The sequence below is a fragment of the Hordeum vulgare genome, chromosome 7H (genome assembly GCF_904849725.1).
Source record: "Hordeum vulgare subsp. vulgare chromosome 7H, MorexV3_pseudomolecules_assembly, whole genome shotgun sequence".
Lineage (NCBI taxonomy): Eukaryota > Viridiplantae > Streptophyta > Magnoliopsida > Poales > Poaceae > Hordeum > Hordeum vulgare.
The window spans coordinates 251,210,023-251,237,379 of record NC_058524.1 but is presented as its reverse complement, the minus strand read 5'-3'; the positions used below and the strand labels follow the sequence as shown (position 1 = coordinate 251,237,379).

General features: G+C 48.0%; 2 protein-coding genes across 4 annotated transcripts; one reads left to right on the top strand and one right to left on the bottom strand.

Moving 5' to 3' along the window:
- Positions 1-44: 44 nt before the first annotated feature.
- Positions 45-27,347, bottom strand: LOC123407844. Of its 3 annotated transcripts, none has more exons than XM_045101071.1 (12): positions 26,959-27,343; positions 19,641-19,705; positions 19,206-19,284; positions 19,033-19,051; positions 18,819-18,938; positions 11,990-12,059; positions 11,853-11,896; positions 11,218-11,259; positions 11,071-11,130; positions 10,894-10,961; positions 344-401; positions 45-259 (listed from the first exon to the last, which is right to left on the bottom strand). In XM_045101071.1, exons 1-12 carry the CDS (start codon positions 27,246-27,248, stop codon positions 170-172), a joined length of 1,005 nt encoding a protein of 334 aa, XP_044957006.1. In that variant the 5' UTR covers positions 27,249-27,343; the 3' UTR covers positions 45-169. The 3 variants fall into 3 exon arrangements, with proteins under 3 accessions (XP_044957006.1, XP_044957007.1, XP_044957008.1); XM_045101072.1 differs by lacking the exon at positions 11,853-11,896 and adding an exon at positions 11,475-11,518 and having other exon boundaries at positions 26,959-27,342; XM_045101073.1 differs by lacking the exons at positions 45-259; positions 344-401; positions 11,853-11,896 and adding exons at positions 9,819-10,105; positions 11,475-11,518 and having other exon boundaries at positions 26,959-27,347.
- LOC123407845 lies at positions 21,148-26,950 on the top strand. Its single transcript, XM_045101074.1, has 2 exons — positions 21,148-22,140; positions 26,124-26,950. Exons 1-2 carry the CDS (start codon positions 21,579-21,581, stop codon positions 26,270-26,272), a joined length of 711 nt encoding a protein of 236 aa, XP_044957009.1. The 5' UTR covers positions 21,148-21,578; the 3' UTR covers positions 26,273-26,950.
- Positions 27,348-27,357: the final 10 nt, after the last annotated feature.

Genomic DNA, 27,357 nt, shown 5'->3' with positions numbered 1-27,357 from the left:
ATAGCAAAGGTGTTGTCTCAGCTACGGTGAATTCACACCTCACATAATCGAGGATTCATCATTTTTCCTATGTAATAAAGAATGTGATCTACAACCATGAGATTACATGAGAAGAGACATGGCAGGCTATGAGCTCAAATGTTACTGAGAAAGAAAGTGTCAGTGATTCTCAAGCAGCATATGTTGCCCTCAAATACTCTACGATGTCGGCGCTCTCGAACATCTTCACCCCCGTGTTAGGATCCTCGATATAAGGCGCCTGTCAAGATGGTAAGATTAAATCATACAGAGGTTATGTGGAGAAAGGTTAGCAGCAAAAGCATAAAATCGCAAGGATGCAAACCTGAAAAAGACCATATTTCTTGAAAAAATCCTGTCGCTTGGGACTGCCACGCGCACAGCTGAAGCAATTTCTTTTTGTTACTTACATTGTTGTGTCATGCTACATACTCTCTCCGTTCTTAAATACAAGTCTTTTTAGAAATTTTATTAGAAATTGCATACGGATCAAAATGAGTGAATCTACACTTTAAAATATGTTTATATACAAATCCTCCAAAAAGACTTACATTTAGGAATAGAGAGAGTATATGAATAGTATCAAAGAGATGCTGTTCTTAGGGTGTGTAGACAACAGGTGTGAAAGCGTGAATATTAGTATAAGAAGCGTCATACATACATAAAATGAACGACCATGCAAACTAAGCTCGCTAGCCGCTTGAACGAAGAAAGAACGGCCATCTTGTTTCAAAAAGAAAGAACGGCCATGTATAAACTGAACGACCATGCACAAGGATGAGGGCTGTTGCGAATAATTAGCAAAGAAGAAGATATGACGACCGCGCACAAGGATCAGGGCCTTTGCGAATAATTAGTGAAGAAGATCTGGACAGACGACGGACTCGCTTTCTTTTCAGTTGCTCGGTTTAAAAAAAGAGAAGTCACGAGTTCTTCTTTTTTAGACAGAGAAAATACCATGTTTTTTTTAGGGTAGCCAAACAGCCCACAGTAATTAAAACCATGGTAATTAAAAATACTGCGGTATTATCAGAATACTTAGAAAGTAGTACGTTGTTATCAAGCAGGCCTTAAGTTTTACAATACTTCATTGTCAAACACAGCCTAGATGCTACGCTAATCACTTGTACTCCCTCCGTAAAGTAATATAAGAATGTTTAGATCACTATTTTAGTTATCTAAACACTCTTATATTAGTTTACATAGGAATACATGAGTTCTGGCTGCTAGCATATTTTTTTTTTGAAAGATCCAGTTTGCAGCTGGCTTTTCATTGATTTAGCAGAAGAAGAATACAAGAAATGACCTGATCAAGTGATCAGGATAGGGCCGCGGATTCACCAACAGACTGGTGCTCCCACCAAAACAGGGCCGACGAACTAACTTCTCACATTGGATCTCCAAAGGGGTCGCTATGCATTTTGCTCCGGCCGGACGCCATTGCTCCAGATCGCTACGAACTCAGATCGATCACTCGCCGAGCGCATGGTATGTGCACCCATTTCTTTCTAACCAAATGTGCCAAGCCACCACGATCAGAATGGACCGCAGCCCCTTATATGTCCCCGGCGCTGCTCCAACCAGCTTGCCCTTGATGATCTGCGTGGTCGTGCGCCCCGGCACGCCCTCGTCAGGCCGCAAAGCGCTACACCCCTTCCATGTCGCCGCCTGGGACCAGATTGCCTTGGCGAAAGGCATTCCCAAAAGAGGTGAAAGGAGGACTCAAGATTTCTATTGCAGAGCGCGCAGAAGTACCGGTTCTCCCATCCCTGCCGTTGCAGTCTGTCATTGCACCAAAGTCGATTGTGATGTAGCAGCCAACAGAACATCTTCATCTTCCCTGGTGCCCAGGCCCTCCAGATGAGAGTCTGGTGTGGGTCGGTTGGCGAATTGCATGTTGTAAGCCGAGCGCGCCGAGTAGTCCGCCCCCCTCCAGCAGTCCATTTGATCTCATCGGGTGTTCCCTCCTCGAAAACGATGTGCGCCGCCCGGATCGCACGCAGCAAGAGGATGAACTGCGGCAGGATGTCGTTGAGGCTGACATGCCATAGGTCTTGGATCCACATGTCAACATGCAGCGCAGCTTTGACTGTCCTGTTCTTCCGCGATGAGTGGTTGAACACAGTGGCGGAGACAGGCCTAGGGCAGTTGAGGCTATAGCCCTAGGTCTAGAAACAATAACCTTTGTAATTCCTTCTTACGAAATATATAGAATCACTAGAATGCATCATTTAAACTTGTTTAGCCCTAGGCGTAATCTGGTACTGGTTCCGCCACTGGTTGAACAGGTCCGGGTACTCCAGCCTCCAGGCAAAGAGGTCGCTTGCCCAGCCAGCGGCATTGCCAGAAAAGTGCCGACTCGCCGTTGTGAATGGTGACCGTCGTGGCCGAGGTGAAGAGCGTACGATCCTTGTCATTGCATGGCGTGCCTAGCCCAACCCAGGGCCTGTCCGGGTGCTTCCAGGCAAGCCAAAGCCAGCGCAGCCGGAGCGCTCAAGATCGGGGATGCCGAGCCCACCGCGGCTCACCGGCGACGCGACGACCTGCCAGCTGACTTTCACTTGCCTCCCGAGAGCTCATCGTCCTGCGCCCATAAGAACTTTCTATGCGCCTTGTCGACCTCCTTGAAGAATTTTCGTGGGGCGCGTAGCACGGCGAGCGCGAAAGCAGGTAGCGCCGAGAGCACGTACCTGACAAGCACCCGTCTCCCCGATATTGGCAGGAGGCGTCCCTTCCAGCCAACTAGCCTAGCTCTGATCCTATCTAAAATGAATTGGAGATGCACGAGCCTGATTGTACCAAGCGTGATTGGAATGCCGACGTAGCGGATGGGGAAGCTAACTGTCTGCCCACCAAAATTATGCAGGGCGTGCTGCAGGTCGATGTTGTCGCACCGGATGGCCGCCACTGAAGACTTTGCGGGGTTGAGCAGGAGACCGGAGGCGTCGCCAGAACCCCGCAGCAGCTCTAGGATCGCGTCCACCTCCTCTCGTTGTGGGTTGGCGAAGACGACTGCGTCGTCCGCGTATAGGCTGACCCGCAGGCGAGCGGCGCCGATGGGGAGGGGCGAGAGCACGCCAGCAGATGCGGCCGCGTCGAACAGCCTCTGGAGGGGGTCGATCGCCATGATGAAGAGCAGAGGGGAGAGCGGATCGGCCTGGCGCAGGCCCCTCCCGTGGCAAAAGCTCGCGCCCACTTCTCCATTAAGGAGACAGGAAGAAGATGTTGACAACAGCAACGCAATCCAGTCCCGCCATCTTGCCGGAAAACCGAGGCGCTGCATCAGCTCTAAGATGTATTCCCAGGACACGCTATCAAAAGCCTTGGCTATGTCTAGTTTGAACAAAATAGCCGGTTTCTTCCTCCGGTGAAGCTGCTTAACTGTGTTGTGCACGTAGAGGTAACTGTCGTGGATGCCCTTCTTCTTCTGGAACGCACTTTGCGCCGGCGAGATTATCTGATCGATGACGCTCGCTAGCCTGATGGATAGCACCTTGGCGATCAGCTTGGCCATGGAGTGAATTAGGCTGATGGGGCGGAAGTCACCAACTTGCTGTGCTCCGTTTTTCTTTGGCAACAACACAATCAGGGCATTGTTGAGTGTCGCAAAATCCCCCGCAGCTCAGACTGTAGAACATGTGGAAAACCGCCATCACGTCATTCTTGATGATTTGCCAGCATGTCCTGAAGAAAGTGCCGGAGAAGCCGTCCGGCCCCGGTGCTTTTTGAGCGGGAGAAGCACACACGGCCGCCCATACTTCGACTTCACAGAAGGGATTGTCCAGCCCGCGCCCGTCCAGTGTCGGGAGGCCGTTCGCCTCCCAGTTGAGTGAGCATGGGCGCGATTTGCTCTCGCCGAGGAGTTCCTGGAAGTGCTCGTGCACCATAGCTGCCTTCTCCTCATGAGTGGTGGCCACTCTGCCTCCTTTCTGGAGACGTCGCACGAAATTCTTTCTTCGCCTGGAGCAGATTTTGGCCTAGAAGAACGCCGTCTTCGCGTCCCCTACTTTCAGCCAGGTAATGCGTGAAGCTTGCCGCTTCCTCGCTCGGTCCAGCACCGCCAGGCCCACGATCCGCAGCTTGAGCAACTTTCGCAGACGGAATTCTGAAGGAGTGAGTGTCCTCTTCTCTTGGGCTACATCAAGCTGCAGAATGGTCTCATTTGCCAAGTGGAACCGCATCTTGGCGTCGCTGAAGAGCGATTTTACCTAGGTCTTCAGATCGGTTGCGGGCCCCTGTGCGGACCTGGGCTGCCGTGGCATGCCGCGGGGAAGCCAAGGGAGGGACCAGGACGGCGACGGCGGCTCCAGGGGTGGAGGCTCTCCTTGATGAGAATTAGCAACAGGCCTAGGCCTAAAAAGCGAGGAACGCATGTTTTACTCGATAACAATCGCTCCAGCCTCTCCACCGTACCTGCCAGCCTGTTCTGTGGCTGTTCACCTCACGATTGCAAATCGTGGAGAAGGACTGGCGGTAAAATTACAAATTGATTATCAGCATCCTCTACTACTCATGCTCTCTTTACTGGGTAGGTAAAATTACAAATTGATCTGGCCATCCGATGCATAGGTTTAGGACTTCAATTTTGATGTATGTACTCCCTCCGTTCGTAAATATAAGACATTTTAGATATTTCAATATGAACTACATACGGATGTATATAGTCTTATTTTAGAGTGTACATTCACTCATTTTGCGTCGTATGTATTCTATATTGAAATATCTAAAAGGTCTTATATTTAGGAATGGAGTACGTGGGAATTATCCATTTGAATGACGACAACTTTGCGAACCTAGTCGATGATTTAGACATTTTCCTCTTGATAGCTGAATGGTAACTTGAATCACTAAATTTTACAGGTGTTTTTCTTTTGTCTATAGAGCAACCAACGAAAATGTGAATGATGAACAACAGAAATAGAAGTAGAGCCACTGCAACGGTGCAACCACATAAAAATGCCGATGAATTTAATCCAAATGATATTGAGTGTGATATGAAAAATAAAAAACAAATTCCTGAGTATCGTCCTGATATTCAAAACCAAGTGAGGCGAGCATATGTATTGAAGGTTCCAATATATTAATATGTTATATAGTCCTTCCATCCCGAATTACTTGTCGCGGTAATGAATGCTCCATTTCCGTAACAAGTAATTCGGGGCGAAAACAATATGTTAGTTCACTTTAAATTATGTTTGTATTTATATTTTTTACTTCATTATTAATATATAATTGTGGTTCAAAAGTTTGAGACTATTTTATATGTTATATATCCAAACACCCTATTATAATTTGACGCCCATAACAGGTGAACGTTTATCAGGGAGGGTTGCATTTGCGAGCATTCACCTAGCAGTTTTAGTTGAGAGGAAGAGGGAAGAGATGTCAGTTTCTTCAGGCGACATGGCCGTTTTTCTCCGAGAAGGCAATTTTCTTCTAAAAACTGTCGTCGTTTGTTCTCGTTTTGCAACTAAAATTGTCAGCAAAGATGGCTAACTACCATTACCGTTATGATTTTGAGATCAGACACGTAGGCTCAAGTTTGCCCAGGCTAAACAAAATTCCTGGCTCCGCCACTGGAGGCCACCGATCATGGAAGGATGTCCTCCTTTGTCGTGGGCGTTCTACGGCTCTGCCTGCGCATACCGCGGCACCTCGCCAGCGTAGCCGGTCTCCACCGGCACGACGTAGACAGAGGGACGCATCGGGTCGTCGGCACAGCGACAGGAGGAGCTCGGGGACGTCGCGTCACCCTACGCAGCGTGGGCGGTCGAGGCCTCTCCCGCCTCCTCCGGCCCGCGCGGCGCCCGAAGCTGCGGCCCCTGGGGTCGACGAAATCAGCAGCAAGGGAAAGACCCGTCGATGACTTCTTCAGGACGGCAAAGAAGCCGTCGCTCACCTCCATCGCAGTGGATGGCCTAGCGACAGGCGTGCAGGCGGCCGCCGAGGCCGTGGTCGCTGCACCGCTGGAGTTCGATGCCGACGCGCTGGACAAGACACCGGGAGAGGCTCTGCAGCTTGATGCGTTCAGCCCCACCCTCTCTGCTTCGGCATCAGAGTTCGGGCAGTACAGCCGGGCCACCCCCACGACGGCTCGTATGCTGGAGGTGCAGCTGGGCGCAGTCACCAGCAGGGTCTGTCAGCTGGAGATCGCAGGGGCGGAGGAAGACGCTGAGGAGCGCAGCCTCTTCCGTGCCACCAAGCCGCCACTGATCAGCCGCCCACCCTCGGCGGCGCGGCGCTCGGCCGCTCCACCAAAGAGCCGAGCCATCTCTGCTCCTACACGCCATAGCGCTAGGCAGGCGGTCGTCGCTTCGACGGTGCCAGTGGCACAGCGGGCCTCCCTCCGCATAGTAAAGGAGCTGGGGCTGCTCGGGCCAAGGGAGAAGATGACGGCAGAAGTGGCAAAGGCCCTTCTACACCGTTTCGAGGAGCCCTTGACGGACAGCGACATCTCAGTCATCGCCAAGCTCACTCGTCTTGACGGAGAGGCGCTGCGGGTCATGGCTCGCATGGCCGGCACAGAGGGAGCCGCCGAGGAGGCAGCAGTGTGATCATGTTAGTTGACATTAGTTCCAAGGTCCGGTGGCGGCCGATGTTAGGTCGGCTTAAGTTAGGTTTATTTCCAAGTTGTAAGGATAGACGGTCTGTAGTTCATCGCTGGCACATCTTGGGGTCTAAGGGTGGGTGCCGGCGACCCCATGCTTTGTTGGAGGTGTATGTTTTGGGCCAGAGGCCGATTAGTTTTAGCCGCCGAAGAAATGACCGTTTCCCCCATGAGTGACACACTCACCCCGATCATGTGCTGGAATGTTCGCGGCCTAAACAATCCTGCCAAGCGAGCTACCGTCGGCGAGATGGCTGCCTCTCACCGTGCTGCCATCCTTTGCCTCCAGGAGACAAAGATCTCGGAATGGTCTCCGGAACTAGTTAGAGAGATAGGGGGGCTCACCTCACCGATTGTATAGCGCTCCCGGCGATCGGCACCAGTGGGGGGCGGCGATCCTCTGGAACAAGGATCTCGCAAACGCCGTCTCCCACGCTATAGGCGAGTTCGCGATAACGGCTAGGGTCTGTTTGCTCGGCCAACATGAGGGTTTCTGGCTCTCCACTGTCTACGGACCGACGGACGACGCCAGAAAGGAGAGGTTCCTCTTAGAGATTTCTCGGTCTGCACCACCCGCATCAGAGCCTTGGCTAATCAACGGGGATTTCAACCTCATCTACGAGGCGAGAGACAAGAATAACCTCAACCTAAACCGTAGGCTCATTGGTAGGTTTAGAGCAGCGATCGACACCGCGGGCCTAAAGGAGATTAGATGCAACAACCGATGATACACATGGAGCAACGAGCGTCGGAACCCCACGCTGATGAGCATCGATAAATTCTTATGCAACCAACCATGGGAATGCCGCTTCCCATCGGCCTCGTTTCATGTGGCAGCCTCGGCCACATCCGACCACTGCCCCCTGGTCCTAGCCGACACCAGTGCAGCTCCCCGTCCGACGGTTTTTAGGTTTGAGAGCTTCTGGCCAATCTTCCCTCGATTCCACGACACGGTGGATAGGGCCTGGAATAGACCGGTACAGGCAACATGTGCTTTTCAGAGGATGCATACGAAGTTGATGCGCACCGCTAGGGACCTCAAAATCTGGAGCAAAGCCTTTTTTAGCGATGCAAAACTACAGTTCCATATGGCGGCGGAGATAGTATTACGGCTAGAGGTAGCACAGGAAAACCGTAGGCTCTCTGACGCGGAGTTTAATCTTAGGAAGCTTCTCAAGCTTTGGCTCCTAGGCCTCGCGGCAGTGGAGCGTGCCCGCCGGCGCCAAGCGTCCCGCCTCACGTGGCTACGGCTGGGAGATGCGGGCACCAAGTTTTTCCATGCCAAGGTGAGAGCGAGAAGGCGAAAAAACTTCATTCACACTCTGCAAGTGGGATCAGAGATAGCCACGGCACATGAGCACAAGGAAGACGCCATATACCAGCACTTCAATGACCATTTAGGGGCTACGGTCGATCGCCACAGGGGCATCAACTGGGATAGCCTAGAGATGCCATCGGTCCACGGTAGAGGCCTCGACAACCCTTTCACGGAGGAGGAAGTATGGGAGGCGATAAAGGCATCTCCGTCGGAAAAGGCACTGGGACCGGACGGCTTCTCAGGGACTTTCTTCAAAACCTGTTGGCCTACCATCAAAGAGGACGTGATGACAGTTTTCAGTAGCTTCTACCGCCTGGCCGGGGGTGATTTCGGCAAGCTTAACACAGCCATGGTGGTCCTGCTGCCAAAGAAAGAGGGTGCCACAAAGGTGCAAGACTTCCGGCCAATTAGCCTGATACACTCGGTAGCTAAGATCGTCGCCAAGGTTCTAGCACGACGACTTTCAAGGGTGATTAGCAACATCATCTCGCCGGCGCAGTCAGCTTTCTTCAGCTCCAAGTCAACACAAGATAGCTTCTTGTACGTGCAAAATGCAGTCCGTTCGCTGCAGCGAAAAAAGAACCCCGCGCTGATGTTTAAACTCGACATCGCTAGAGCTTTTGACAACGTATCCTGGGAATACTTGCTCGAACTACTTCAACACCTAGGTTTCCCGGCGCGATGGTGAGACTGGATGTCTCTACTTCTCAGCACCGCTTCATCCTCCGTAATGCTAAATGGTACTGTCGGACACCAGATTAGACATAGAAGAGGGCTAAGGCAAGGGGATCCACTATTGCCCCTCCTCTTCGTCATCGCCATCGACACTCTGCACCGGCTATTGCAAAAAGCAACTGAGCTTCAAATGCTTGCACCACTGCCGGGTAGAGATCTCAAGCTTCGAGTTAGTCTTTATGCGGACGACGCGGTCATCTTCGCCAACCCCGACAAGGGAGAGGTTGACGCCCTGTTGAAAATCCTTCGGGATTTTGGGCAAGCCACGGGCCTTCACGTAAACCCGGCTAAGTCAACCGTCTCTGCTATCCGCTGCGACGAGATCAACCTCCATGACGTCCTAGCTAACTTCGGTGGACAGACGGTGGGCTTCCCGGTGAAGTACCTAGGCCTACCTTTAACTCTATCTAGACTGCGCTTGGTGCACATCCAGTACATCCTCGATAGGATTAGATCCAGGCTGGCAGGATGGAAGGGCAAGCTTATGAACATCGCGGGCAGACGGGTTCTTGTTCGTAGCGTGCTAACCGCCTTGCCAACTTTCGCCCTTTCTGTGCCGCGAGCACCGAAAAAGTTCTTAGACGAGATAGACAAAGCTAGACGGCGCTTCCTTTGGGCCCAAGAGGAACATATTTCAGGAGGAAAATGCAAAGTCAGCTGGCCTGTGGTTTGCTCACCAGTCGACAATGGAGGCCTCGGTATACTAGAGCTGCAACGCTTCTGCAGAGCCCTTAGACTTCGGTGGCTATGGCTATCCTGGACTAGTCCATACAGGCCATGGATCGGCATGCAGCTGCCATGCGACGACGGCGATAGAGCTCTCTTTAGCGCCTCTACGATAGTCACATTAGGAGATGGGGCGACGGCATCTTTCTGGTATTGCTCCTGGACGGGAGCGGGAAACCTCAAAACCCAATTCCCAATGCTACACAAACACTCAAGGAAAAAGAACCGATCCGTAAGAGAGGCACTGCAGAATGAGACCTGGATAGTAGACCTCGCCCATGGAGACACAACACATGTGTGGGCTGAGGCAATCAGACTGCACAGATGGTTGCAGACCAGAGAGTTACACCTTCAGGAAAACACTAGGGACACCATCAGATGGACACATGAGGCGTCAGGAGTATACTCCGCCAGTTCAGCATATAAGGCCCAGTTCCAGGGCTTAACAAAATCATCATTTAGGAAGCTCATTTGGGCTACTTGGGCGCCAGCTAGATTAAAAATCTTCACCTGGCCGCTCCTGAGAAACAGGCTTTGGTGCAATGATCGTCCGTAAAGAAGAAAATGGCCAAACGGATACTTTTGCCAACTATGTCTCCGGAACCTGGAATCGGCAGTGCATTTGTTTTGGCAATGCTCGATGGCGTCGGCAGTATGGACGCATTCGGCGGCACGAAAGGGTTGTGCTTCGCTTCACCCATCCGCATGGAATGACAGGGCCAAGTCAGAAGACATCATAGTACAAATGATTAGCAAGGCCAGACCAGAGCACATGAAGGGCATCAGGACCATGATAGTAATTATCACGTCTGAGATTTGGAAGGAGCGAAACGAATGCACTTTCAGAAGAAAGACCTCGGGTGTCAATAACATAAACAACTCAATCACAGCAACCCTCGAGTTCTGGAGGCAGGCGGGAGCGGTCTGTCTGGAGCACCCCTTTGGGGAATCAACGGGAGAATTTACGTAAGTTGTGGGGCACCGTTCTTCTTTTCCTCTTCTTCTTTTATCCTTGATCCTTTGGATCGAACCCACTTTGTTGTAGCTCGCCTTTCTACCAGCTTTGTTTAATATATGCCAGCCAGCTGCTGGATCTTTCAAAAAAAAAGAAAGATCGGTTGCAATTCGGAGCATCTTGGTTTTGATCCACACAAAAGGGCAGTCGTGATTCACCGGCCGCTGCTAAGCTCTGGCCACAGTTTGATGGAAATGGGGGAATCTTGGTTTTGATCCGAGCAAGCCGTCGATGCCGCCATCAGGGTGTGCATGGAGAAGAGGGCCTCCCAATCCAAATTGCAGAAGAACTTGTCAATGCTGACAAGCATATTGTTGAATGGCAGAATATTCATTGATTTGTTCACGAACGTAATGCTATACTAATGATACTGGTCATTTATATAAGTGTTATGCACTGCTATAAACACTCTGATGGTTGAATATTCAGCTACTTGTTTACAGATGTAATCCAAAGTTTCAAGCATTCAAATACCTGTGTAGCAAGTGTGGCAACTCCAATTCGACAAGGGTCTCACGGGCTATTTTACAAAAAGGAGATCCCTGTTAATAAAGGTTGCAACGATCAGATCCTGGAAATGGTAATACACTACGACAAACAGCAAATAATAACCTTAATGCTGTGAATAATGACAAGTAGTGAGGATTAAACCTCGTATGCCCATATCTCTATTGGCTGGGATGGAAGCTTTGCAGGACTGTAGGAAGATCCCTGTAATCAGTAATGGAAATGGTTCAAGCAAAACTTTCAGATGATTACATGGAATAAACAAGTGTACATGGCTTGTTGGCAATTTACCTTCCCGCTACGCCCACTCAATGCAAGCCCTGCCGTTATTGTCTACAAATTAAATTAAACAATGTTACACAAAAGGCACAACTGCATGTTAATTAATACTCCCTTGGTCCGAATACTTGTCGCCCAAATGGATACAAATGGATGTATCTAGAACTAAAATACATCTAGATACATCCATTCCTATGACAAGTATTTCCGCATGGAGGGAGTAATAACCAATCCTACTCTCTTCAATTATCAATTACTTAGTTACTTACTGTCAATAGACCAAGTTTTAGCATAGTCGGAACGCTTCCATCACCTGAAAAACAAGTGTAAGTAATGGGCCTAGAACAAGCTTGTAAGGCTAGGGAAGGTATGGACGGTAAAAAACAAAAACAATGGGAATACAAACCGTAAGTTTTTGCCAGGTAATTTATGATGTCATCTGATTCATACAATGTTACACAAAAGGCACAACTGCATGTTAATTAATACTCCCTTGGTCCGAATACTTGTCGCCCAAATGGATACAAATGGATGTATCTAGAACTAAAATACATCTAGATACATCCATTCCTATGACAAGTATTTCCGCATGGAGGGAGTAATAACCAATCCTACTCTCTTCAATTATCAATTACTTAGTTACTTACTGTCAATAGACCAAGTTTTAGCATAGTCGGAACGCTTCCATCACCTGAAAAACAAGTGTAAGTAATGGGCCTAGAACAAGCTTGTAAGGCTAGGGAAGGTATGGACGGTAAAAAACAAAAACAATGGGAATACAAACCGTAAGTTTTTGCCAGGTAATTTATGATGTCATCTGATTCATACATAGCGACTCCTGTGTTTGGATCCACCTGCAACGTAAGAGTGATGTTATCTGCATCTTGCATAGTTCATTTCAAAGAAGGGAGGAAAAATCCCTGATTTAGTTTAGTAATGAAGAACAAATCATGCCAATATGACAAAATTCAATCTTGCCCAGGAACAAAAAGTTTAGCAACATGAGTATAGTTAAGAGTCCCGCTTCGGTACAACCCCCCTCACAATACGTATAAAAGGTAATATGGACTTTACCCATATTTGTATATATACACCGTATATACCTCGACTGGGTGTTTGGGCCGGCCCATGGAGATGGCTGCAGTAGCAATCACACCGGTACTGCCTGCTGTCTAATTTCTAGAAAAAAAGAGAAAATACTAACCTCAAAAGGTTTCGAACTCGAGCCGTGTAGCTCAAAAAGAACAGCTACTAACCACCTAACCAAAGAACTGTTGGTGATTAATATTGAGCGCGTCTTTTTAAGAACTAGGTACAACGCAGAATCCAAACAATTTTTAGAAATTTGAAGATATTTTAAAAACCAGTTATGTTAGAAAATCCGACAATTCTCTAAAAAAAACGAACTTTGAAAATTCATTTTTTCTAAACTTGCCTCTTTGACAGAAATATTTTATGAAAATCCCAAACATTTTCTTAAGAACACAAACATTCTTTATTTAGACAACAAAACTTATTAATGGTTACATTTTCGAAATTCTTCACAATTATTCGGAAGCACGAACATTTTTTAAAATTCCCAAACATGTTTTGTTTTTGAGAAAAATAAATAAAAACAGGAACAATTTTAAAATTCTGAACAGTTTTTGGGAAACAAGTATATTTTCTTTAATTCCCATACATTTTTGTAATTTATGTAAAAAATATGAAAACAATTTATTTTAACAATTTAGAACATTTTTTTTGAAAACTTGAACGTTTTTTCAAATTTATGTGCTGAATATTTTTTTAATTCGCATACAGTTTTGTAAAGATGTGTACGGTGCCCCCTATTCTTGAAAACTTCTTTGTGTTTTAAAAAACGTACGTGTTTAAAATTCAAAAATAAGTTTGAGAGTTTCAAAATGTTTGAGTTTAATTTTTTTCACAACTTTTGCAAATTGCTTTTTAAGAAATATTCATTTTTCAGAAAAATGTTTCGCTTTTTATTTTCAGGAACCGGCAGTGTTATTATCTTCTTTTAAAACGTTGTGCTGACTAAATAACCAGATGTGCTTGTTAATCCTAGTGGCTATCAGTTCCCTCCTGTCAGTGGGAGGTCTCATGTTCGATACCTTGGATAGATCTCAACCGTTGATGTGTTTAGGGGGTTGTGCCGAAGCAGTGTAAAACGTAATGTTTGGGAAGTGCTCGACACCCTAAACGGGGTGTGGCTATCTCATTATATAAGGGTACCCAAGGGGTAGAATACAATGTACAGTATATGTATACAGGGCTAGGTATATATAGTCTAACACCCTCCCTCAATCTTAACTATGGCCTGAAGTAGAAAGCAAGTTAAGATTGCGCCTACAGCCTACAAACTGTGGTTGTGGAAGAGGCTTCGTGAAGATGTCAGCAAGTTGATCCTTTGATGAGATGAACTTGATAGAAAGTAGCTTCTGTGCAACGCGTTCCCGAACAAAGTGATAGTCCACTTCAATATGTTTAGTCCTAGCATGAAACACCAGGTTGGATGAAAGATAGGTAGCACCGATGTTGTCACACCACAGAACCGGAGGATGAGCTTGAGTAACATGCAACTCTCTCAATAGAGACTGTACCCATATAATCTCAGCAGTCGCGTCAGCAACAGCTTTGTACTCAGCTTCAGTACTACTGTGAGACACTGTTGCTTGCTTACGAGCATTCCAGGCGATCAAGTTAGAACCCAGAAATACCGCATATCCCCCCGTGGATCGCCTGTCGTCAGGACTACCAGCCCAGTCCGCATCAGAGAAAGCAGACAACTCCAACGAAGGTGCCGGCTGAAGAAGCAAGCCATAGGAAGCAGTAAGGCTGACATAGCGCAAAATACGTTTCACTGCTGACCAATGAGATGTCCTGGGCGCATGCAGAAATTGACACACACGGTTGACTGCGTAGGAGATATCAGGTCGAGTAATGGTGAGGTATTGTAAACCACCAACAAGGCTACGATACTCAGTAGCATCATCAGAGGATAGAGAATCACCATCAAGAGCAGACAACCGATCAGTGGCAGACATCGGGGTGATAGCGTGTTTGCATTTGAGCATACCAGCACGGCGCAACAAGTCCAAGGAGTACTTCTTCTGAGTAAGAGTCAACCCAGCAGAAGAACGTGAAACCTCCAGACCAAGGAAAAAATGCAGAGCACCTAAATCCTTGACAGCAAAATCAGCACTGAGGGCAGTCACAAGACGATCAGCAGCAGAGTCAGAGGAACTGATGAGAATGATGTCATCAACATATACCAAAAGATACATCGTAACCTCAGGACGCTGGAGTAGAAAGAGCGACGTATCAGCAGTGGAGGGAGTAAACCCAAGAGCCCGAAGAACAGATCCAAGGCGAGCATGCCACGCACGAGGAGCCTGCTTGAGTCCATACAATGCCTTAACCAGACGACAGAGATGATGAGGGCGAGCCGGATCAACAAAACCAGGTGGCTGACGCATATAAACCTCCTCCAGAACCCCATGGAGAAAAGCATTATGTACATCAAGCTGACGAAGGAACCATCCTCTAGTGACAGCAAGAGACAGTAGCAATCAAATGGTAGTGGGCTTGATGACTGGACTGTATCTTCATAATCAAGACCATACCTCTGTTTGAAGCCCTTGGCAACCAGCCGTGCCTTGTAGCGTTCAATGGAGCCATCAGCATGTCGTTTGACTTTAAAAACCCACTTGGAATCAATAACGTTGACACCAGAAACTGGAGGAACAAGACGCCAAGTGTTATTCTTGTGGAGAGCCTGAACTTCCTGTTCGATTGCCACACGCCAGTGTGGAATACTGAGTGCAGCCTGAAAATGACGAGGCTCGGCAGTGGGATCAGCAGCAGTATGAGCCATACACGCAGCCAGCCACGCAACCGTACCATCCGTGCGTTCCTTTGGACAAAGAATACCGGATTGGCTACGTGTGCGAGGACGATGCGTGACAGCAGGCAGCACAGACGGTGTTGGTGCAGGAGATGATGGAGCCGAGACTGCCGATGCAGAGCTGGTCGACAGCCCGGGATCCGTCGAAACAGCAGCCAACCCAGGTGAGGCCGGCTGGGAGCCGGGCGTGGCAGCGGCCGACACAGGGGAGGCCGGCTGAGAGCCGGGCGAGGCAGACTCGGCTGGCGCCGGCGAGACCAGCAGCGTGGAGCCACGCGTCGGGGTGACGGGCCAGCGGGCTCCACCCGCTGTGCATGGCGCAGGCACGTCGCGCAGGACGGAGGCCACGGGCGAGGCGCAGTCGGGCTGGCGGGCGGGGCGAACGCCACCCGCGATGCATGGCCCATGCACGTCACGCAGGGGAGCCACCACGGGCGAGGCAGGAACGGGCGGGCAAGCGGGGCGGACTCCACCCGCTATGCATGGCCCATGCACGTCCTGAGCAGGAGGCTCGTCTGGAATCCTCTCCTCAAGTAGTTCCAGGCGAGCGCCACGTCCAATACCTGCATCATGATTAGGAAGCAACGCAGGGGTATATGCAACATCAACAAATTGGTCAGGCGCAGGTATAGGCATGGGCACTTGTGATGTAGGAAAGGTAGGGTGAGTCGGAAGTGTGCGAAAGGGGAACACGTTTTCATCAAACACAACGTCACGAGAGATGTAGACGCGATTGGTAGGGACATGTAAGCATTTGTACCCTTTGTGAAGAGAACTATACCCTAGAAAAACACACTTCACTTCTTGGACCGAAACTCGAGCTTATGCTTGTTATACGGACGGAGGTGAGGCCAACATGCACACCCGAACACTTTGAAAAAGGTGTAATCTGGAATTTCATTAAGTAGGAGATCAAGTGGGGTTTTCATTTTTAGAAGTCTCGAGGGAAGCCTATTTATAAGAAAACAGGCTGTGGAGAAGGCATCACTCCAAAAACGAAATGGGACAGAAGCATGAGCTAGTAGGGTTAGTCCTGTTTCAACAAGATGATGATGCTTACGTTCGGCAGTTCCATTTTGCTGATGTGTATGAGGACATGACACACGATGTGAGATCCCAAGCTTGTTAAAGAACAAGTTGAGGTGGTGGTATTCACCCCCCCCCCCCCCCCCCCCAGTCGGATTGCACATGAATGATTTTGTGCTTAAGGAGACGCTCAACGTGGGCTTGAAACTGAACAAAGACATCAAATACATCAGACTTGCGCTTAATAAGATATAGCCAAGTAAACCGGCTGTAAGCATCAATAAAACTGACATAATAATTGTGACCACTCACGGACGTCTGGGCATGACCCCATACATCGGAAAACACAAGCTCAAGAGGATGTTTCACAACACGACTAGAATCTAAAAACGGAAGTTGATGACTCTTGCCCTGCTGACAGGCATCATAGATAGTTTCAGCATTTTTATTGGACGCAACTGGTAGATCATGACGATGCAATATATGTCGAACTATGGGGGCCGCCGGGTGACCAAGGCGTGCATGCCAGTGTGTAGACGGCACACGTACACTAGTGAACACCTGGGGAGAAGACGGCGTGGAAGATGGTGGCGGCGCATCAAGAGCATATAGGCCATGCCGAAGGCGACCGCTAAGCAGAATGGCCCTCGTGTCCCGGTCCTTGATAAAGAAACGAAAAGGGTGAAACTCGGCAAGGACATTATTATCACGAGTAAGTTGAGGAATGGACAAGAAACTGCGCGTAGCGGAGGGAACTCGAAGGACATTGGAGAGATGCAATGGGCGAAAATTATGTGCAAGGAGAGAGGCCTGACCAACATGTGAGATGCGCATACCTGCTCCGTTTGCGGTGTGAACCCGATCATGACCGCGATATGGCTCCTGAGTAGAGAGCTTGCTCATCTCGCTGGTGAGGTGGTTGGTGGCGCCAGTGTCCATGTACCAAGCAGGATCAATGGAGTAAGATGGCGTGCGTCCAGAATCATGACTCGTCACCGCAGCAGCAGCCTGCTTGTCATTCCCTTTGCCATTGTTGCCGAGGCCAAGGAAGTCTTGCTTGTAGCGTCGATGGCAGCGAGAGGCAATGTGCCGCTCAATTCCACAGAGCTGGCAGGCCCGCGGGGCGCCACAAGAGGAGGAGCACACCACCGACCGATTGCCGCCCGTGATGGTCGGAGCGTTGCCCCGTGAAGCCGGTTGTGGGGACGACGCCGATCTGTTGTTGGAAGAGGATGACCGCGGGGGCTTGCCACGAGTCGCGGCATTGGCAGAGGCGAAGCCAGGGGAGACGCGGCGCGCCTTGATGCGCTGTTCACGGCCAAGGAGCCGTGCATAGAGCTCACGAGATGGTAGCGGATCATCACGGCCGTGGACATTCTCAATGAGATTGTCATAATCATCATCAAGCCCGTTAAGCACAAAGGTGGTGAACTCCTCATCCTGCAGCGGCTGACCAACGGAGGCCAACGTGTCAGCTAGACCCCGCATCTTGTTGAAGTAGTCCGTAATGCTGAGGTCACCAAGCTTGGTCTCACCCAGCTCGGTGCGTATAGAATGAGCACGCGCCTGAGACTGGGAGGCAAAGCTTGTGTGAAGCGCCGCCCACGCCTCCCGGGACGTAGCGGCGAAGATGACCATCGATGAGACGCTCGGGGTGAGCGAGGATTGGATGGCGGAGAGGATGGCTTGATCCTGAGCCACCCATGTGTGATACGCCGGATGATGAGGCGGCGGACACGGGATAGAGCCGTCGACGTAGCCCTCGAGGTAGCGACTCCGCAGAAGGGGCAGCACCTGGGCACGCCAGGACAAGTAGTTGTCCGGCGCAAGCTTCACCAGCAGGAGATGCGAGAAGTAGAACGGTGACAGCAGCGCAGCCGGGTCAGCATGCACCGGTGGCGGGGCATAGAAGCCCATCGACGGGGCCGCCCCGGGATGACCAGCACCACCGAGTAGGGCGGGGCTCCAGAGGAACCAATCGTGGCGGCACCGTAGGGTTCCACGGCAGGAGCCCTGTAGGGCAACGCAGCCGCAGCTCCCTGGGACGGCTGAAACGGCGCAGGGTAGACCGTCGGCGGCGGGTAGTGGTGCAGTGTAGACGGCGCGCAGATCGTCGGCGGCGGCGGCACGGACTGGTACGGCGGAGACGCGCCATAGTAGGGCGGAGGGGGCGCAGCGTAGTGCTGCGGCCCAGATGGCGGGCCGTAGGGGAGCGGCCAGGGCGACGATGGCGGCGGGGCGCCATGGACGGGTTGAGGCGCGCCAGAGGAGGCAGCAGCCCCAGGCTGGGCGTTGGGATCCGATCCAATCGGATGGCGGGGCGACGTCGGGGCCCCATAGGCCGTCGCCAGAGGCCGGGAGGCGAGGAACGGCGACGCGGGGGCGAGGGCCGGCGCCAGAGGCTGGCGCGGCGCCAGAAGACATCGTAACCTAATCTGATACCATGTAAAACGTAATGTTTGGGAAGTGCTCGACATCCTAAACGGGGTGTGGCTATCTCATTATATAAGGGTACCCAAGGGGTAGAATACAATGTACAGTATATGTATACAGGGCTACGTATATACAGTCTAACAAGCAGAAGTGTATAGTTAATGGTAAATGTCCATCAAATCTCTACAATAACATTTCAAAGATATGTAGAATTGGAAACCACAACTATCAATGATGTCTCGCATACCATGTAAGGAAACTGTTTCTTCCCGCCCATCTCTAGAACCTTTGGACGGAAGGTTGGGCCGCCTTTAGGACAAGGGTAATATAACACATCAAGGTCCAGGACGGATACCATCTCTCTGACCTGTAAGATTTACATGATGACTATAAATACCAGTGTTGAATAAATGAAGAAGGAAACTACATAACACAGATATAGTGAACCAAAGATTATTCACCTTTCGACAAAATGGGCATCTGAGGTTTTAGCCATGATGCACAAACAATTGAAGGAATAAATAGATCAGCTTGACTAGTCAGCAGAAAACATTAGTGCTTCATACAAAAACTAGGTGCAATTAGAAACATGAAGGACAACCAGTTTGAACCTCCGTGGAAAGAAATGACATACCCTTCAAACTCGTATATTTCAATAGGCTTAGCAGGTCGAGGGCACTGCCCCACCTTCGACGTTTCTTTCACCTTCCGACCTAAATAATAAACACATTTAGTTACATAATAGTACTTTGAAACTAAAGTTCTAAACTAGTCTGAAACAAGTTCTAAACTGGTACTGGTCAGGTACACACAATGGTTGTTTACTTGAAATAATTATATTTTGCTAAGTACAGCTTATTATTTCACTCTTAATATTTCCATGCTGCGTTGTATCTAACCAAGCAGTGGGAACTAGAGAAGGACTTCACCTTGGACAGATACACACAATGGTTGCTTACATCTAATAATTATATTTTGCTAAGTACGCTTCATTGTTCCACTCTTGATATTCACGTGCTGCGGTTGTCTTGTACCGAACAAAACTGTGGGAATCAGAGAAGGAGTTCACCTTGGAAATCCAAAGCATACTGATCTGGTGATATCTCGTTAGCGTCAAGAAGTGTCACTCCATATCTGCACATTGCAGGCACATACAAATCAAATAAAACCCACCTGAAATTGCTAGGCATATGTACAGGGCAATGAAATTCACACATCCGGATTTGTGTACTACAAGTAGTAGCCCTGAAGGGTGGCGGTATCAGATTCGAGAAAGATTTGTGAATGATGGCCATGTGTGCAGAGTAACAGCTTTGCTGAGGTGGAGGCTGGCGATGGCTTTCCTCACATCCCTCTCGTCTCCCTCACCACCGACGCACCCACGACGGCGCTCATCGTCGCCGGCGGCTCGGGCCGGCACGCAGGAGAGCGTGACCGTGGGCAGCGTCCATGTACGCCTGAGCGACCGTGTGCCGCAAGCTACACGCGAGTCGGGCATTCTCGGGCCTAGGCCCGTGTCAAGTGAGGCCACGGCCCCGCCAGGAGAAGGCCCGCGTAGTACATGATGCGGCGGTAGGGCTTCGTTATCCCCACCTGCACCTGCAGTGTCGCCCATTCCCGATCTCTCCTCCCTCCTCGGCCACTTTTGGGGGAAAACTAGGGTTTCGCCACCTAGGGTTTCACCTTCGTTCGGCTGGTGGGAGGGGAAGGTGGGTGGAGACAGCAGATCGTTCGCTGAGGTGACAGCATCGCCACCGCGGAATCCACCCATGGCCGGCCGAGAGATGGGTGGTCGCGGGTTCCGCGGAGATGGAGGTGGCGAGGGTCGTTTCGGGCACGGCGGAGGTGGTGGTCGGATCGGGCCTGGAGGAGGTCGCGGCCGTGGCGGAGGCGGAGGCGGCCGTAACATGGTGTGGATGCGCGAAGCCGAGGATGGCGGACAAATCTCCTCCAACGTGGATCCGCGCCACGGCGGCTCTGACAAGAGCAGATGGGAGGCGGCGGCCATGGAGGTGCAAGGAGGAACCCGCGGGGAGAAGTGGGGCGACAACAGCACCCAGGTTGCTGCGGGCGGATCTGCGGGAGGGCGCCTTCAAGAGACGCGTCCGCAACAACGCCCTGCTGATCGTCGACATCCCACCCCCGGCAAGAGGAACGCCTCTCCACTAGTGGGAGGCGCCGAGGTTTGCGTTACTTGCAGAGATCCTGGACACCTACCTGCCTATTGTCCGCGTGCTGTTTGTGGTAGATGTGGGATTCATGGGCATTTGGCTCCGGTTTGCAATATTGTTCTTCCTTGGGAGTGTGTAGCACCCATGTGTGGGTTCCAGGCAGAGGGAAAAGGCTTTTTCTATGTCCATGATTATAGTACTCCTAGCCAAACTACTGATAGAAACAGATTTATTGTGATATCTGTGTTAGAAGTTCATGCATCTGGTAGGCAGCTGGAGGAATTCTTTAATTCTTACATCAATACTAACTGGAGGTGCTCGGCCAGATCTATTGGCCCTAATACCTTTGTTATGAGGTTCCCATCTCCTAGGGATGTGGATAAAGCCTGCTTTGCTGAAAGTATGAATGTTAAGAGTTGTGGTGCTGTTATTAATTTGAGAAAATGGTCTGAATCTGTGGGGGCTAAAGGGGTGCTGAATGTTGCTTGGGTTAATGTGAGTAATATTCCTCTGGATAAGAGACATGAGAAGAACATTGCTTATGTGGGATCTCTTGTGGGAGTAACCCTGGAGATTGATAAAGCTACTATTAATAGACCTGAATCTGTTAGAATCAAGTTGGGCTGTAGAGATGCTGAGGATATCCCTGCTTCAGCAGAAAGGGTGTTGGGGGACACTTTTATGATTTCTTTTATTCTGTTGATAAAATCCTGATTAAAAATCCTCCAAAGGAAAGAATTGGAATACAGCAGGAGAATGAGGAAGGTAATGCTGCTAAAAAAGCTAGATTCACTACTGAGACCCCTGGGGAAAAGAATATTGCATCATCATCTAATATGGGGGAGTCTTCAGCTCCCCTGGGAACAACTGGTGGATATTATGGAAAAAATGTGGTGATGAAACCTGTGGAAGAATGTATGGAAGAGGAAAAAAAGCATAATGAGAGTGAGGACATGTTGTCTGAAGAAGAGAGTGATGAAATGGGAAATGAGCTATTTATTGATACTATGGTGAAAGAGGCTGAGAAAAATCAGAGGGATGATGAAGGGGGAAATGTGGATTCTGGAAGGGTATTCTATGATGAAATTACTGTGAATTCTTTGCAGATTATGCCAAGCTCTATATCTTTTCCTAGCAAAAAATTCTTATCTTATCTTGATGCATGTGTGGGGGAACCTGTGGTGACTGAGATGGATCCTACTGACATTTATGATGATCAAAAAAATCAATCCTATCTGGTGCAATCCCCTGATAACTCTAGTGAGCAAGTGGAAGTGATCCCTACTCCCCCTGTGAGGGAGGAAATGCAAACCAGATATAGCAAGAGGAATGTTGGAGGCAATATGGAGCATATGGGACTCACAGCTGAGAGACTGGCACAAAAAAGAGACCTGCAAGGTAATAGCATATCTCATGTGAACTCTTTTGAAGTTTTATCAAATCTTGAGATTATATCTGCTGCTGTTAAAATGGGTGTTAATATTCCTGATGATGATTTTGATTCCATAGATATCATTAGAGAACTTGAGATCTCTAGAGCTAACATTGCTAAAAAAGTTGATGAAAACGATATTCGACAGGATGCGGTTTTGTTGCTTACTAATGCTGCTGGGGAAACATCTCTATTAGATACTGAGTGGGGAGGGGATGAGGATTTAGATATTGATGACTTTACTGTGGTTAGATCCAGGAAAAAAGAGAGGAAAAAAGTTAATGTTACTATATCTAAACCTGTGACTAGAAGTCAAAAACAGAAAATGGGAGATGGTGCAGGTAAGGCTATGGCTCCTGGCAAACCTAGCACCAGAAAACACAATACCAGAATTAGAAAAAATGATTAGTGGCTTTTGGAATTGTAGAGGGATTGGTAAAAGAGGTATGGAGACATATATCTCTGACTTGGTCAGGGATTTTAAGCTTGAATTTATTGGGATTCAGGAAACTATGAAGAAGGATTTTTCACCTAAATTCTTGAGAAAGATTGATCCTGGAGAAATTTTTAGTTGGAGGTGGATCCCTTCGGAAGGAAAGTCAGGTGGGATATTAGGAGGCTTTAGAAACAATGTTTTTGATCTTGTGATGTGTGGAGGGCAAATACCTTATGAATTTCGAATTATGGAACAAGATTCTTAAGATGAAATGTTGTATTATGGTGGTGTATGGATCAGCTCATGAAGAATTTAAAACTGATTTCCTGACAGAGTTGGCGGCTACGTGTAGTCACATTACCTGTCCTTACATTGTGGGAGGAGATTTTAATATTCTTAGATTTGTGGGGGCGAAGAATAAGAAAGTGAAATTAGGACACTCTTCAGATCTTTTAAATTCCATTATTAATGCTCTTTCCTTGCGAGAGGTGGATATGGCTGGCGGCATGTTTACTTGGTCTAATAATCAACATAATCCCACATTGGAGAAACTGGACAGAGTATTCATGTCCAAATCCTGGGAACATCTGTTTCCTTTCACTTTTGTTAGGAAGATTGTTAGAGAGATGTCGGATCACTGTCCCCTGATCCTTAATACTGATGATAATGTTCCCATTAATTTTGGTAAGAGGGAGTTTAGATTTGACCTGAATTGGTTAAACTAACCTGATTTTCATACTGTGGTTGCTAAAATCTGGATGCAGCCTGTCTATTCTGATAATCCTATTGACATTTTGAATATCAAACTAAAGAGATTCAAGAAATATTTTAAAGGGTGGGGTTCAAGTAATTTTGGTCATGCCAGGAAAAGAAGAAAGTGGCTAAGAGATGAATTAGGTCGTATTGAGGAGTTGCAAGAAAATGGTGTTTTGAATCCTGGGCTATATTGCAAGAAAGTGGAAATGCAGGTTGGGTTAAATGGTTTGCTACTGGAAGAGGAGGTAGCTTGGATGCAGAAATCACATGACAACTGGTTGCTAAAAGGGGATAGTAATACTGAGTATTTTCATAGGATTGTGAATGGAAGGAGGAGAAGAAACACTATTGTGTCTTTTAGCTGTGGAAATATGATTATAGAAGGGAATAAGAACATGCTTAAACATGCTACTGATTTTTATAAAGAACTCTTTGGTCCTGCCCCTGGAAACTTGTGCAAGATTGATGAAGATATGTGGTGTGATAAAGAGAAATTGGGTGATGTGGAAAACTTTCTCTTAATTAGGCCCTTTTCTGATACAGAAGTGAAAAATGCTCTGTTTTCTATGAAACATAACAAAGCCCCTGGGCCTGATAATATACCTATAGAATTCTTTCAATCTTGCTGGGACATTGTCAAGGGTGATGTGATGCCCCTTTTTCATTGGTTCCATGAAAATAAGCTTGATGTGGAGAGACTCAATTATGGTATAATAACGCTGTTACCTAAAGTTGCTGGAGCTGATAAAATGCAGCAGTTCAGACCCATCTGCTTACTTAGATGTATCTACAAGCTGATTACTAAGGTGTTAACTATCAGATTAGAACCCCATGTGGACATCTTGTTTAGTCGACACCAGAATGCCTTTATTAAAAATAGAGATATTATGGACGGGATCATGTCATTACATGAGATCTTGCATCATACTTATGCTCAGAAAAAAAATAGGGATTGTCCTTAAACTTGATTTTGAGAAAGCATATGATAAAGTCAACTGGGACTTCTTATTGGAATGTCATAATAAAAGAAATTTTAACCCACGCTGGATTGAATGGATCAGAAGAATTCTAGTGGGTGGTACTGTCAGTGTGAAACTAAACGATGAGGTGGGAGAATATTTCCAGAGTGCTAAGGGAGTGAGACAGGGGGATCCCTTATCACCTTTCCTTTTTAACCTTGCTGCTGACTGCCTTACTAAGATAGTCTTGAAAGCACAAGATAATGGCCTATTCACTGGGCTAGCAGCAGACTTGGTTGAAAATGGAGTGGCTATCCTCCAGTATGCAGATGATACTATCTTGTGTTTTGAAGACAATATTAAGAATGCCTTGAATATTAAACTGCTGCTTTATCTATTTGAGATCATGTCTGGTCTGAAGATTAATTTTGTGAAAAGTGAGATTTTCTCGGTTGGTGCTGATGATGATATTATGAGAAAATATGCTGATATGTTCAACTGTGAGATTGGGACTTTTCCTATTAAATACTTAGGTATGCCGGTCAGTTATGCTGGGCTTAAATGCAGTGACTGGTTTTTTGTTGATGACAAGTTCATCGGGCATGGGGAATCCTGGATTAGTGAGTCTTTATCTAGTGGGGATAGACTTATTAAGGTTAATGCGGTACTGTCTCATATCCCCTCGTACTATATGTCCATGGCGTTGCTTAAGAAATCAACGCTGGAAAAATGGGACAAGCCGAGAAGAAAATTCTTTTGGCATCGCAAAGGGAGAAGAGGTTATAATATGGTGAAATGGTCCCGTGTTTGTAGATCTAAAACAAAAGGGGGCCTGGGGGTTAAAGATCTGAGGAAGCAGAATATTAGCCTGTTAACCAAATGGTGGTGGAAATTGGAAAAGAAGGAAGGATTATGGCAAGATATTGTGAAAGCTAAGTACCTCAAAAGGACATCTGTAGCTAAAGTTAAACAGAAAGTTTCTGATTCTCCTTGTTGGAAAAATATTATGAAAGTTAAAGAATACTATATGGCTGGTAGAGGGGTGGTGCTTAAGAAAGGTAACATTGCTAGTCTCTGGCTGGATGATCTGGGTGAGAATTTTCTGTTGAAAGATAAATATCCTGATCTTTTTGAAATTTGTTTAGATAAAGATTGTACTGTGGATAAATTAGAAAGTATGAATCATCTTACCTCCTTTAGGAGGAGGTTGTCTCCAGCTATGCTTCAGAATTGGGAAAATATGAAGCAATGGGTGTTGGACAAAATTTGTGCAGATCAAAATGATGAGGTTTACTGGAAGTTGGATAACTCCAGAGTTTATTCCACTAAGTCTAGTACAGATGGCTGGAGAGAAATCTTGCAGGGGCTCATTATAAATGGATTTGGGGGGCTAAAATTCCTCTGAAAATACAAATTTTCCTGTGGCAACTGTTTCAAAATTCTATTCTTACTAGAGATAATATGAAAAAAAGACAGTGGCAGGGAGATATAAAATGTTCTTTTTGTAGTGAATTTGAATCGGCACAGCACCTTTTCTTTGGATGTTCTGTGGCCAAGATTGTATGGAGAACAGTAGGTGCTGTTGTTGGTACTAGTTATGTTCCGAGAACAATCTGGCAGGTCTTTTCGTGGTTATATGCTTTTTTGCCAGGCCTTTACGAAATATACACTGTTGGCTTAGCTGCTGTTTGTTGGTCCATTTGGTTGGCCCGGAATAGGGCTACCTTTGAGAAGAAATTTATCAATACTCCTTTTGAAATTGCTTTCACAACAAGTGCATTTTTGGATTACTGGGCAGGTATGCAGAAACCAGAGATGGCAGATAATATCAAGAAGGGAGCCCAACTGCTGAAGAGAAGTGCAGCTCAGATGCTACATCTGTGCGAACCGCCGAGGGCAGAAGCAACCGAGCGGGCTGAGGGTGAAGGAGTCTGGGATGAATGGTGATGTTGTTTTGCGATGATGGCGATCTGTTGTCCGTGGTGGTACTCGAGGTTCTTATGATCTGCTGGGCGTAAAACTTGTTTTTAGTTTGGTATTTTTGTGCTCTTTTGGTGAGCCTGGTCTGATGATGATAGGTGTGGTGGTAATGATACTTGTATCTCCTGTAGTGTGGTTTTGGGTGATATCAGGTTTTTGTCCCGCAAATTCATGTTCCTGATGACAGGCGTGAATGGCGGGTTTCCTGATATTGCTCCGAACTCGCTTTTTTTCCCTTTCCCTCTCTTTTTCTGGCCCTAAGACATTGTATTTCCGTTATGAAAGTAATGGAAAGGGGAGAAAGCCCGGTTCGAAAAAAAGTAGTAGCCCCGAAAGTAAAATCATGTTTTGTTGGGCGACAGAAGTAACAAAAAACTGTGAGCTAGTCAATGAATTTGAAGCAACACAGCTGAAACATACTCCCTCCGTCCCAAAATAAGTGTCGTTGATCTGGTATAAAATTGACACTTATTTTAGGACGGAGTACATAATTGGCTAGCACATGAACGTTTTCCAATTCCGTTCGAATTGGAGGGAAACGGTTAATTTAAAATTCAAATTCAGTTGAGGTGTTCAGTTAATTTGGTCTGCTTGGCTAACTAGATTGGCACAGTATATTCCAATTTGGACGGGGATTGAAAGGACCCAATTACCCTAGGACGAAGACGCCGGTGCCGAGGCGGAAGGGCAAGGCGAGAGCGGCGCCGGCGATGTTGTTTGACTGGCCGGGCTTGACCTCGAACCGCTTGGGAACCGGAGGCGTGAACCCGGTAGGCGGCGCCGGCGTGGTGCTGGTGGAGGTGGTGGCGGTAGTGTCGTCAGGCTGCGCGGCGACCCTGTGAGTGAACGATCCTGTCCGATTCCTCCAGGTGGTAGCGCGGGCGGCGGTGGTAGGGGCGGCGCGCGAGGAGAGGAGAGGCGGGAGGCGGAAAGCCGTGGCCATGGATCACCCGCTGCGGGAGTGGGAGTGGGAAGCTGGTAGTAGGAGTCAGTGGACGAGTGGAGTGGAGCAGAAGTTGTCCGCACGGAGAGAAAATATCAGAAAATTTCAG